Source organism: Mastomys coucha, unplaced genomic scaffold (genome assembly GCF_008632895.1).
Source record: "Mastomys coucha isolate ucsf_1 unplaced genomic scaffold, UCSF_Mcou_1 pScaffold23, whole genome shotgun sequence".
Taxonomy (NCBI): Eukaryota; Metazoa; Chordata; class Mammalia; order Rodentia; family Muridae; genus Mastomys; species Mastomys coucha.
Genome location: NW_022196906.1, coordinates 48,717,239 through 48,729,812, shown reverse-complemented (window position 1 = coordinate 48,729,812; position 12,574 = coordinate 48,717,239). Strand labels below are relative to the sequence as shown.

Genomic DNA, 12,574 nt, shown 5'->3' with positions numbered 1-12,574 from the left:
AAAAAGAAAGAAAAAACAAAAACGCAAAAATATCATCTTTCAAGTTAACTCTGTTCTGTAGATGTTACTGAGAACAAGATAGTACCTTTGGGCTGGAGATGCCTCTGTGAGTGAAGGCTGCTACCACACAGACCTGGAGTCTGGGTTTGATCCCCAGAACTCACATTCCGGTGGATTGGAAGAAGCAACTCCACAAAGCTGTCCGCTGACCTCCCATGCACGATCCCCCCCGTAGTAACAATAAGTTCTTAAAAATCAAAAGGCTTCCTTTAAGAAAGCTTTCTTTCTTTAGAAACAGCCTGTGAGTTGTGGCCCCTTTGGGAATCACATGTCAGTTGTCCTGCACAACAGATATTTACATTAGAATTCATAACAGTTCCAAAAGTACAGTTATGGAATAGTAACCAAAATAATTTTATGGTGTGTGTGTGGGGGGGGGGGTCACCACAACGTGAGTTACTGTATTAAAAGGTCACAGCATTATGAAGTTGGAAAACCACTGTCTTAGACACAAGAATTGAGTTCTAGTTGAACACTGGTACTTTTGCATTAGACAGATATTTCTTTAAATATGTCACACTGAAGAAGGATTTTACGTTTTGGGGTGGGGGGCTAGGGGAGATATTAACTTCTCTGTTGTACGCGTCTCTGGTTTAATCTGAATTTGTAGCCAAGATAGGCCAAATAAGGACAGAAAGGCCCAATAATATTCATTACATGCTATTTTGTTTCCAAATGTTGGAACACTAGGCATCTAGTCACAGATACAGGCTGCCTTGCCTCCCTCCCAGGTCTCCAACAGGGATATGAAGTTCGCAACCATTTGTTTGTTTGTTTGTTTGTTTTCAAGACAGTGTTTCTCTGTGTAGCCTTGGCTGTCCTGGAACTCACTCTGTAGACCAGGCTGGCCTCGAACTCAGAAATCTACCTGCCTCTGCCTCCCAAGAGCTGGGATTAAAGGCATGCACCACCACTGCCCGGATGAAACCATTTCTTAAACAGCTAATCACAACCACCTCTTATATGTTTCAAAAACCAACCACCTGAAGAGTCACCTTTCTCTGCCAGCAAATAATCCTCCACATTATCTACTTATGAAATAGATAATGGGTGATTGAGAAAGAAAAACCTATTTTTTTAAAATGCATTCTATGGTTGACAAGATGGCTCAGCAGGTAAGCGTGCTTGCTGCCGAGTCAGACAGTCTGAGTCAGATCCCGGGGATATGTTACATGCCAATTCCTGAAAGCTGTCCTCTGACCTCCACGCACATTGTGTGCCCTACTTACTGTTCCATTGCCATGACCAAGGCAACTTGTAAAAGAAAATGTTTAGTTGGGGGGCTTGCTTACCGTTGATGGTTAGTCCATAGTCATCTTGGCCTTGGAGTGTGGCTTTAAGCAGCAGGCAGGCAGAGATGGTGTTGGAGAGCTTACATTTTGTCTCATTTTATCTGCAAGATGGAGCAAGACTAGAATAGGCCTTTTTCAATTGAAAAAAAAATTTTTTTTCATACAATATATTTTGATTATGGTTCCCCCTTCCCCAACTCCTCCCAGAGCCTCTCTGCTTCTCTGCCTACCCAAGCCCACATCTTCTCTTTCTCTTTCTCATTAGCAAATAAACAGGAATCTAAAAAAAAAAAAATTAAGGAAAAATTAAAATAAGTCAAAAATTAAAATAAACAAAGCAGAATAGGCAAAACACAGAGAGAGAGAGATGGGAAAAAAAAGCCAAAGAAAAAGCACAAGAAACACAGGCTCTGAGACACACACAGAATACACGGTATACACAGAAAACTCATGAAAAACAAAACTGGAAACCATAATACATAAGCAAACGTTCTGTAAAGTTAAAAAAAAAGAGCCTTGACAAAGCTCTGTGAGCAATAAATAGCCCTCCAAAAATACCGCTGCGACCTGCATAGGCACCGAGCACACAGCCACAGCCTCTGCGACCTGCATAGGCACCGAGCACACAGCCACAGCCTCTGCGACCTGCATAGGCACCGAGCACACAGCCACAGCCTCTGTGAGTTGGTAGTGCCATGGTCCGCTGCATCAACATCTGCCTCTCCTGGCACTTACAATCTTTCCAGAATTCTCTGAGCCCCACGGGGAGGAATTTGATGGAGACCTCCCATCTCAAACTGAGAGGTCCAAGATCTCCCACTCTCTGCACGCTGTCCATTTGTGGGTCTCCGTGTAAGTTCCCATCTCCTGCAGGACAAAGCTTCTACAGTGATGGCTGAGCAAGACACGGATATTTGAGTAGAGCAGAAAGTCATTAGCACTCATTTTATTCCTAGTGTTCCTTTAGCAGAACACTGGTGTCTGTTTTTTTCTAGGTTCCTGGCCTAGTTAGTCTCAGGCTCATGGCCACCAGGGCAGCATCAAGCATGAGAGAGCATCAGGCTTTCTCCTGGTGTGAGCCTTCATGTCAATCATACGCCACAGCTTTCATGCCACTCTTGGCCCAGAACCTTGCAGTGTATCTACCTGTGGCTCACAGGGTTTATAGCTGGATTGGTGTTTACCTCGTAGTGTACAGAGCAGATACGAGTCAGAGGTGACGCTTTGGACAGGCATCAGCTCGATTTCTCCGTGTTCAGTGACTTTACCAGTAGGGTCTTACCTTCAGTTTGTAGAGGGTAATCAATAGCCTTGGGTTGTTTAAGGGTTTCCATGGGGCCCCTTTGGTCTGCCACTCAGTTAAATGTAACCCATTTCTAACTCTGGAGGTTCCATTTAGTGGCGAAAGATGTCTTGTTGGGGTTTGTCTCCCCCTTTATTTGATGATTCCATCTAAGATTTCTGGCATGAGCTTTTGAAATTTAAAGCCCACCCCAGGGACATACCTTCTCCAACAAGGCCACACCATTTCAAAACAGTCCACAACTGGAAACCAAAGAGTCAAAGATATGAGCCAATGGGGGCCATTCTCATTCAAACCACTACACCACACACATACACACACACACACACACACACACACACACACACACACACAAATTTAAAAAGTTAAAAATGTATTCTGGGCATCTATTATTTACATTCTAAATCTTTGAAAGGTTGAGTTATATTCAATCTTAACCTGCAAGTATTTAAAGATAAATATATTTGTCTTTACAAAGACAAAAAAACAATGGTTTTTGATTTTTTAAAGTACTTTCTTCTATACCAATAGCCAGGTGATTAAGTGATCATCTTCATATAGTCTGGCAAATGAAAACTCTACTGAAATCTTAAATTATACACACACTGAATAAGACACACAATTCAAGACACACAAGCATGGCAATATTTAGAAAATACTTTGCAGGAAAACTATCCATATATAGATCCAGCATGTGATCCAATATAGAGTGTATAGGAACCAAAAAAGCAGGCAGCGTGATCCGCAGAGAACTCATTTATAGAAAGATCTTCACTACGATGCCTTTGGGACTAATACATATGTACCTATCACTTGCAGAAGACATTTCTTTAAAAGGGGCTGGGCTTAGGCTGGAGAGATGGCTCATCTCAGAGTGCTGGCTGCTCTTGCAGAGGATCGGGGTTCAGCTCCCCGTACCTACACGACAGTCCACAACCATCTGTAACTCCAGTTCCACGAGATCTGATGCCTTCTGGCCTCTGCAGACGCTGCATTCAGGACAGTCACATACTTAACTTGCAGATAAACACTCCTACACATAAAATAAATATAATCTTTTAAAAGAGAGAGAGAGATACAAAGACGGACACAGGGTTAAAGAGGAGAGGCTGTTCTCTGCTCCCACCCACTGCTCCCTTTAAAAGGACAACTGACACATTTAAGTCAAACTGAAGATTTCTAAACTAAAATAAGAACTCAGCTTAGTAAAAATCTTTTTCAATGGTTTTTTTTTCTTGTCATTTAATATTTATTTTGTTTTATGAGTCATGGGGCCTCAGAGCACCTTTCCCACTGATGCCTTCCCAGTCATCCAATTCATTCCTTATCTACAATGTCAACGAGAGAAGGAACATCTTGGTCAAGATCATTCAGCTCCTTAGGAGCTGCAGTCAGGTCTGAGTGATGTCAAACCTTCACAGTTCCCATCCCGTTCCCCCTCTACCCCCCACTGTCAGATGAAGACCTGTGGTTAGGGACTTCTTCCCTATCCAGGGCTAGGGAGGAGTTGCTCAGGAAGAGATGGTTGTACAAGGACAGGGACTTCACTGCTTCCCTGTGGCTACAGGGAGAGAGGGAGAGACATCAAAACTCCAAAGTGGGCAAGAGTGCTTGCTGGACAAGCATGAGGACCTGAGTTCAGATGCCCAGCACTCATCAAAAGGCCATCAGAAGAGGATGGCTGGGGCTTGCTGGACAGCCAGTCCAGCTGAATCCTCGAGCAAGAGGTCTCAGGGGAACACAGCAGAAAGAAATAGAAGACACCTGACACTCCCTTGCTCTCTCCAAGTCTTAACACTCCTGCACAGACTCACAAGCTCAGATACATATACCACTCACAACACACACACACAGACACACATACCACGCTAACTGCCTTTTGCTATCCCACCACTCTGAACTGGCCTAACTCACCCACAGAACCCAGGGCTGGAGGTTCCCGTGGTTAGCTCTCTTCCTTTTGGGCTACAGCCAGGAAAATGGACAGAGGGACTCTGGTAAACAGAATAACAACCATGGTAGCTGTATTTGTTTGGCAAGAGGCAACTATACTGCAATTTTCAAACTCAGCTAGAGCAGCCTCTCCCACTCCCTGGTGTTTTAGTCACTGTGCCTCAGCACTGGTTTTCTGTTGAGACATGTATCCTTTGTCCCTAGTTGACTAACAATCAGTTCTCATCAGCCTCTGTTGCCAGCCCACCAAACCTCTCCTCACAGACTGACACACAGGCCATCTCCTGCTCTGTGATGTAAGGCTCCCTGGACCTTGTTCCCCCTGGTGTTCCTCTGTAGCCTTTGCTGGGCATCCAAAGGCTTTATCACTTTCCTGGGTACCACTGCCCTTCGGTCTCACTGACCTAAGCAGACCCAGCCAGCTTTCTCACTACCACCTACCCCGTCCCAGGCCACTCATTTCTCCAACCTTTCATCTTGAACAAGGATTCTGAACTTAAAAGCCCATAATTCCTTGTCTTTTCCCTGCTCTGATTCGGTTCCCCCATGGTGGGGACACACTGACATACCGGCCTCTCAGCACAGCCAATCAGCCCCCTGGCAAAGCTCTCCTCATGGCTTCCTCGTGCAGGTGCAGTTGAAGCTGGCAGAGACTTTGGACAGCCTCCAGGCCATCACTTCCTGATCTAAAGAGTTCAAACTGTGGCTCAGGGAGACTCTGGGATCAGTACAAAGTTGAAGGAAATCTTGAAGAAGACTTGGGCCTCCTGAGCAGTTTCTCAACTATCCTGTGGAGGAAGTTTGGGGTGAATGTGGCCCATGCCCTAATTTGCTTGGGGATAGTCCAGTGTTTCCCTGTCACCTGCCTTCCTCAGTTAAGAGCATCACCTATGACCAGCAGACTCATTGATCCTCTTAGGTGCATCTCTTACTGTGACAGCATTGTGGAAATCACAGAAAGCTGTACCTGGTTAACATGTGGTTAAAAAAAGCTAGTGGGCAGGGAAGTCTGGAGCCCTTCCCCGCCTGGGCTTCATTTAATAAATGGAATATGTTGTGCCCATGAGGCACAAACATGAAGGGGGGTGCTATGGAAATGTCTTATAAAGACTAATTCTTTCTGGGCCAATGTTGTTAGGGCTTCTCCTCTCGGCTCACTAGCCCACTCTTATTCCTGGGCCAGTCTGCCCTTTTTACATAAATGGTCTCTATGTCTATTTCTAGTCACATGTCCCTCGTGCAATCTTCTGTCTTAGGACATGAGATCTTGGAATCTGGTGCCCTGTAGAGGGCAAAAGATCCATACACTTACACATGGCAATAGGGAATCCAGAATTGTTAAACATGCAGGCTTTTCTCTTCAATGAAGGGGTGAGGTGGCTGTTTTCCATCCAGAATGCTGGGAATGGATATGCTAAGAACATTGTAATCTTTATTATCTGTAGAGCTAGGCGAGGCCTCATTCAAATAAAATTCTCATGAAAGAGGTTCCATGTACTTTGTAAAAGAGTTTGCTATTATGTTTATTACAAACCTTCCTCCCCAGACTCTTCTCCCAGCATTGTTTCTCAGGCAATAGAATGTATTCTTGTGGAAAAGGTCACAGCTACTTTGTAAAAGACGTGTGCTTTACAAAGGTGTTTAGATGTAGCTATGCCTTAAGCTTCCTGATGGAATTGTCATGAGGAAACTTTTCCCCAAAGTTGTTTAAATAGACCAACAATAAACCTGTGTGGGGTCAGACTCCAGGAGGTTGAACCCGCATGGCTAAGTCATGTTGAGCTAGGTTTTCTTCTTACTGCTTGTGTTTCAGTTCACTGCAGGCAGTAGAGCTTGCCGGGAGTCCACAGAGCCCTATCAGCTCAGATCCACAGTCATTTTTCTTTTTCCTTGTCCTGGTCTGTGTTCTAGATGCCAGGCAAAAGCCTACATATGCTTTCTTTATCACTCACTGTTTCTCTGACACTCATACTTAACTTAAACTTGACTCTCCATCTCCCTCCTTTGGCAGATGTCAAGATGTATGTGCGTGTGTGTGTGTGTGTGTGTGTGTGTGTGTGTGTGTGTATTTTAACCTTATGTGCCATGCTGCTTTTCTCTCAAATTATAATAAAATTGTTCTCAGGCTTCCTTCTATGACTATTTCTAAATTCTTTATTAACAAGACCACTGACTCAAAAAGGGAACCTTTATTTCTCCCAATAACAACCCCTGCCAAAATTTGCACTGAGTTAAATTTTGTCTCCCCCAAATTAATGTCCTCCCAGAGCATCAGAGGGTGGCCTTATTTGGAAACGGGGTTTATGCAGGCATAACTAGCTAAGGATGTAACTCATACAGGATTGCAGTGGACCTTAGTCTGATGTTTGACAAGGAAACAGAGATATAGACAGAGGGGAAGCCAGCTATGGGGGAGTAGAGGGGATACGGACACTGCATGTCAAAGCCAAGTTGGACAAGCAGGGGCACTGACCTGCCAAAACTAGGGCAGAGGCCGGCAGTCTTCCATGATCCTTTCACACCTGTATTTCAGCCCCCTGGCCTCCAGAAGGACGAGAGAATGCATTTTTGTTCCTCTAAGCCATCTGGAGTATAGTTGTTTTGTTTTGTTTTTTTAAAACTATGGGAGTCACAGGAGTGAATATATAGTTAGCCTTGGAGGAGCTCTCTGGTTTTCAAAGAAAAGTGCCTGCCCTGTGCATTTCCTGCCTCTCTATTCATGGCTGCCTGCCAACTAGCCTATTCTCCTTAAACTAAAGAGGCAAATCCTTGCTTGTGTCTAGGTGTCCCCAAATGGCCCCATTTTGGGGTTCTCTCTCATGCCTGTTTTAGTGTGGCTACTTCTATAAGCTATACAGTAATCCTCCTTATTGGAAATTCCGCTTTCCTGACTCCCGGGGCCGGGGCTGTGGCTCCTGTAGTGTCCAGTCTAGGATCTACAGCCAGGGACTGGGGGCAAATCTTTCTGGCTCGCATTCATCTGTTCAAGTCGAGGCTGCAGAAGCATTGGGACCAACAGCTGTTTCAGGCTCAGGGTCTGGATTGGTGCTGGGAACCCTCTTTGCTCCAAAAGTGTCCCTTTAAAGACAGTAAAGAGTTTTTCTGGGGACCTAGAAGTCCTGAGCCCATTGGCTAGACCTTCTGGGAGAACTGGGGGCCAATTTGCATAAAAATGAAGGCTGGCTTCATTGAAATTCTCCTCATCTTGAGTGCAGGGAAGCCAAGAAGAAAAGGAAAGTTTTAGTCTTGAACAACTTCACTGCCTAGGAACATTCTGAGCTTCTGAAAATAGAGAGGAAATGGGGCCCTCCGGGTCACTTCAGGCACCGCCCACCTCAGCCCCATGCCCAACCCCCCTGCCCCCTCCAGGCCAGCCTCTCACTGTGGGAGACCGCACTGTCTTCCGTGAATGCCCACAGCAGATGCCACGCAGTTCTGAAGCAGGATACTGCCGTCTGTCCAGGGACTCCAACATGCCTGACAGCAGAGATGATCAGCAGCAGGGGGCCAGCATGAGGACTTCCCAAGACAACCCGCAAACCAGGTGGGTCCAGTGCTCCAGTCTCAGTAGAGCAGCTCGGAGCAGAGTTCATGACGCTATAGGACCAGAGGCAAGTTGCTCCTCTTTCCGAGTCTCTATTTGTTCACCAGATCTCTGTGAAGAAAAAAGAGTGGGGCAGGGACATTTATCCTTTGGAGTATGATTTAGTGTGTCTGTTCTTCTGTTCGATGTTAGAGATTCAACTGAGGTACGAGTCACATTGGTATTAAGAAAGACATTTTTCTCTCCTGAGAGGCTCTGACAGTACCCGACTAATACAGAAGTAGAGGCTCACAGCCATCCATTAGACTGAGCACGGGGTCCCCAATGAAGCTCGAGAAAGGACCAAAGGATCTGAAGGGTTTGCAGCCCCTTAGCATGAACAACAATATGAACTAACTAGTACCCTAGGAGCTTCTAGGGACTAAACCACCAACCAAGGAGTACACATGGTGGGACTCATTGGCCCCAGGGGCATATGTATAGCAGAGGATGGCCTAGTCAGCCATCAATGAGAGGAGAGGCCCTTGGTCCTTTGAAGGTTCTATGCCCCAGTATAGGGGATTACCAGGGCCAGGAAGCAGGAGAGGGTGGGTTGGTGAGCAGGGGGAGGGGAGAGGGAACAGGGTTTTTTGTTTTGTTTTAGGAGGGGAAACCGGGAAAGGAGATATCATATGACATGTAAATAAAGAAAATATCTAATAAAAAAAAAAGACATTTTTCAGTCAACAAGCATGTTCCTTTGTCTCTCCAGGGTTGGAGGTGAAATGGTACATGGCATAGGGGGGCCAATGACTGATAAGTTCGAGGGAGTACCCATGATCTCAGTTCCAGCTTGCTATGACCTTGGAAAGTCTTTGGCCCTCTCTGTCAGTACCTGAGCAGAGATTGAAGTTATCTAAAGCCTCTGATATGGAGGAACTGCATTTGTGTCCCAAAAGGGAGCAAAATCACAGAGTAGTGGAAGATAGGGCTCAGGGACCGCAGTGTGCTAAGCAGCTGGGCTGTATACAGGGTAGTTCAAGGACAAGGCCGAGGTCTGATAACGTTTGCAAGGTTTGAGCTCAAGAGCATGGCCACTGTCCTTACAAGGACTATGCAGAGCTGGGCTGTGGTGGCGCATGCCTTTAATCCTAGCACTTGGGAGGCAGAGGCAAGCAGATTTCTGAGTTCAAGGCCAGCCTGGTCTACAGAGTGAGTTCCAGGACAGCCAGGGCTACATAGAGAAACCTGTCTCGAAAAACAAAACAACAACAACAAAAAAGGACTATGCAGAAGGAAGTGTGATAGATGGGAAGACATGTTAATGTGCCTCTTTAGGTCCCCTGGACAAACTCATCAGGGGAGTGGGTTGCTGTTCACCCAGAAACAGTATCCCTTCCCCCTGTAGGGATGGCAAGTGTAGGGGAGCAACTGTGGCCCTGAACAACTCTGCTGTTGGCATAGAAAGGCCGGGCCCTGGAGGCTCTGGGTCTACTCTGGGTAGAATCACTCATGGGGTCAGTGAGCTGGGGCTAGCCTGACGACATCTGAGGTGATGCTTCCAGATGCCTGAGAAGTTCAGCTCTCAAAAATGAAGAACAGCGTCTTGTGGTTTTCAAAGTCTCTTGTTCCACTAAGTGAGAGCTGGTGAGTTTGTCCAGAGGACCTAATGGGGCATACATGTTATTTTTTTTCCCATCTGTCCCATCTCTTTCAGCATAGGGTCAGTAGCCCCAGTGTTTGCTCAAGTCCATGTATCAGGTCTATGTTGACAGGAACTTGGCCACTAGGGAGGAGTTTTGAACACCTGAGCTCCCAGGCCCTAGGTCTTGCCTCACTGATAACACGGATAGAGGTGATCAAACTTGGGGGCCAGCTTCAGCTTGGGCAGTGAAGGACTCTGTCATGGGAAGGAGCACAAATTCAGGGGGGCCCTGCAAGACAAACAAGGACTGGAAGCCAGGGTTAGAGTGTCAGCTCTATAACCTGCTTTGGGTAAGTTGTTGAACCTCTCCGAGTTTCAGTATGTCTCTCTATGCACTTGAAGATGACCTTGACCTTGGTCATATATGAAGATGGTTCCAGAGATCCAGGGGCACACACACCACAGGCACAGTAAGTCCAGAACAAACCCTAGGGCATCCTGGCAGCAGACTGCAAAGCTCATGATGAGCTCTGGTCGGGCTCTACTCCTGACTTATCCTGTGACTCAAGGCAAGACACACCCATTCTGAGCCTCAGTTTCCCCATCTGTCCAACAGGGGAGGTGAATAGACCCTGGTAACCTTGCACTGTAGCTGCAAGAAGAGAGCATTGATCTCTTATTGAAGTCACCGAAGCTGCCACGTCTGTGGCCAGGCACAACTGCTTCTGGGTAGGGTTGGCCGTGCCAGAAACCTCCTATAAGCTGCGAGATCCCTGCTTCTTCTTTCCTCCCTCAGCTGCAGAGGGGTTGGCTGGAGGCAGAGGAACAGGCATTGGCAGCTAGAACTGGTATGCCTCTTGAGACTCAGGCTGTAGGCCATGCCACCTACCAGAGGCTTTACTGAGCATGCCCTGGGCGATTAGATCTTGGCCATGTCAAGTCCCAATGGGAGAAACACTCCAATGGAAGAAAGTCCTCAGAGGAACCCAAGAAAGAGACAGTTTTGAAAGGTTATGTATCCCAGGGAAGTAACAGGTATGGGCGAATGCAGGAGTGGCCATCAGACCAGCAGGTGGGGGCCAGGCTAACTCATGGGTCTAGAGAGTCTGTCGTGCCCTACTTGTGATGGACAGGCCTAGGGCAGCCATCCAGAGAGGTAGAAGAAGCAGATAGGTGCATCCTTTCATCCTTGGAAGGTTCCTGAGCCACTCATAGTGGATGGTAGTATGTGGGAAGTAAGGGGTAGATATGGTGGTGGCCACAAGGGGACTACTGGACATGAGGTAGCTGGGAGAAGTGAGGCAGAAAATTGGTCTATAGAATTGCTACTTCCAAACTGTCCCCAACCTGCTATGTGCTTAGCTCTCTGCCTGAAAAAAGCCAGTGTGGAGAGGACCCCTCCCCGCCCCCCAAGATGCCATCATGGAAGACAGTCCAGGAGGCTGCAGCAATCTAGGCAAGAGAGGCTCCTCTCCTAGACAAAGCTTGCCAAGGACAGCAGGGAGAGATCATTCCATCTCAGGGACATGCTAACCTTAGGGGAACAATCAGCATGGAATGTTACCACAAGGTACAAGTGTCCTCAGCACTGGGAACGCTCAGGACCTTCCAGGTCCCCCCCCCCAACTTGTTGTACCAAAGGCAGGGCCTGCTGATGAGGCCTGTGTGCGTCTCTCTCTCCCTGGTGTTGTGGCCTGTGGCTGCACCATTAATTAAAAAGGAGGCAAAGTATAAATGAGATATTTTATTGTAGGACAGAGAAAAATAGGCTGGTCGAGTAGAGAGAAGTAAAGGAGAGGAAGGAGAGGGGGGGAGGGAGAGAGGAGAAGAAAGCAAGAGAGCAAGAAGGTAAGAGAAGAGAACAAAGAGCAAGAGAGGAGAGGAGACAAGACAGGAAGAGCAGAGACAAAGAGCAAGAGAGAAGACAGAGCAAGAGAGAGAGCAGAGACAAAGATCAAGAGAGTGAGGAGGAAGAGCAAGAGAGAAGACAGAGCAAGAGAGAGGAGGGGACAAACCACCCCTTTTATTGTATGGGGCATGGCATGTCTGGTTTGTGGTCAGATGACTGGGGATAGGGTCTAGCTAGAATGCTGGGAGCTTGGGGCATTGTGTGCCTGATAGAGCACACATCTCCCTGTTGTCACTGAAACAGGAACCAAAGACTCAGGAGTTATGGCCAAGCTCCTTCTGCCCACTGCAAGCAGAAATTGTCCACAGAGGCTCCAGGGCTCACAGTCAAATACTCTACTGAGCTTAAGTTACCTGAACAGACCACTGCCCCACACCACCCCACACCAACTCCGTCTATTTGCATAGTGCAGAAGTGTGGCTTGTCTTTCTTTTCTTCATGCTTTGGTATCTCTACTGTTTTCCTGCTTTGTGACATACTCATTTACTCAAAATTATGTATTGGTGATTATTTAGGAATTGCGGTAAACACTAGAGAATATCATAGACTACAAAGCAAGCCTCTGCATTAAGGAGTTTACATACATGCCAAGAAGAAAAACATTAATAAACAATTATGCAATTAGTCATTAAACTTACAGCCTAATGATACCAAAAAGTAATTTTAAAATGTGAAGAAAAAATGCTGATGTGCATGTGTGTAGTATGTGTTATATGTTTGAGTGTGTGAGTGCATGCGTGAGTGTGTGTGAGTGTTAAGTGTAAGTGTGTGGTGTGTGTGTGTGTGTGTGTGTGTGTGTGTGTGTGTGTGTGTAGTAGGTATTAGTTTGACTTTCACGAGGACATGGGTTCTGTACCCAGTGCCAAAGGGCCTGGGGGGTGGGGCACTA

General features: G+C 46.6%; 1 protein-coding gene across 2 annotated transcripts in view; it reads left to right on the top strand.

Moving 5' to 3' along the window:
* Window positions 1-7,798: 7,798 nt before the first annotated feature.
* Acsbg1 (acyl-CoA synthetase bubblegum family member 1) overlaps window positions 7,799-12,574 on the top strand; it is a 62,477-nt gene continuing 57,701 nt past the window's right edge. Inside the window, exon 1 of one of the 2 annotated variants that reach the window (XM_031344100.1) lies at window positions 7,799-8,152. In XM_031344100.1, coding sequence (XP_031199960.1) covers window positions 7,908-8,152 — 245 coding nt within the window. In that variant the 5' untranslated portion in view covers window positions 7,799-7,907. The remainder of the gene's footprint in view (window positions 8,153-12,574) is intronic. The other variant, XM_031344101.1, reaches the window with a different exon arrangement.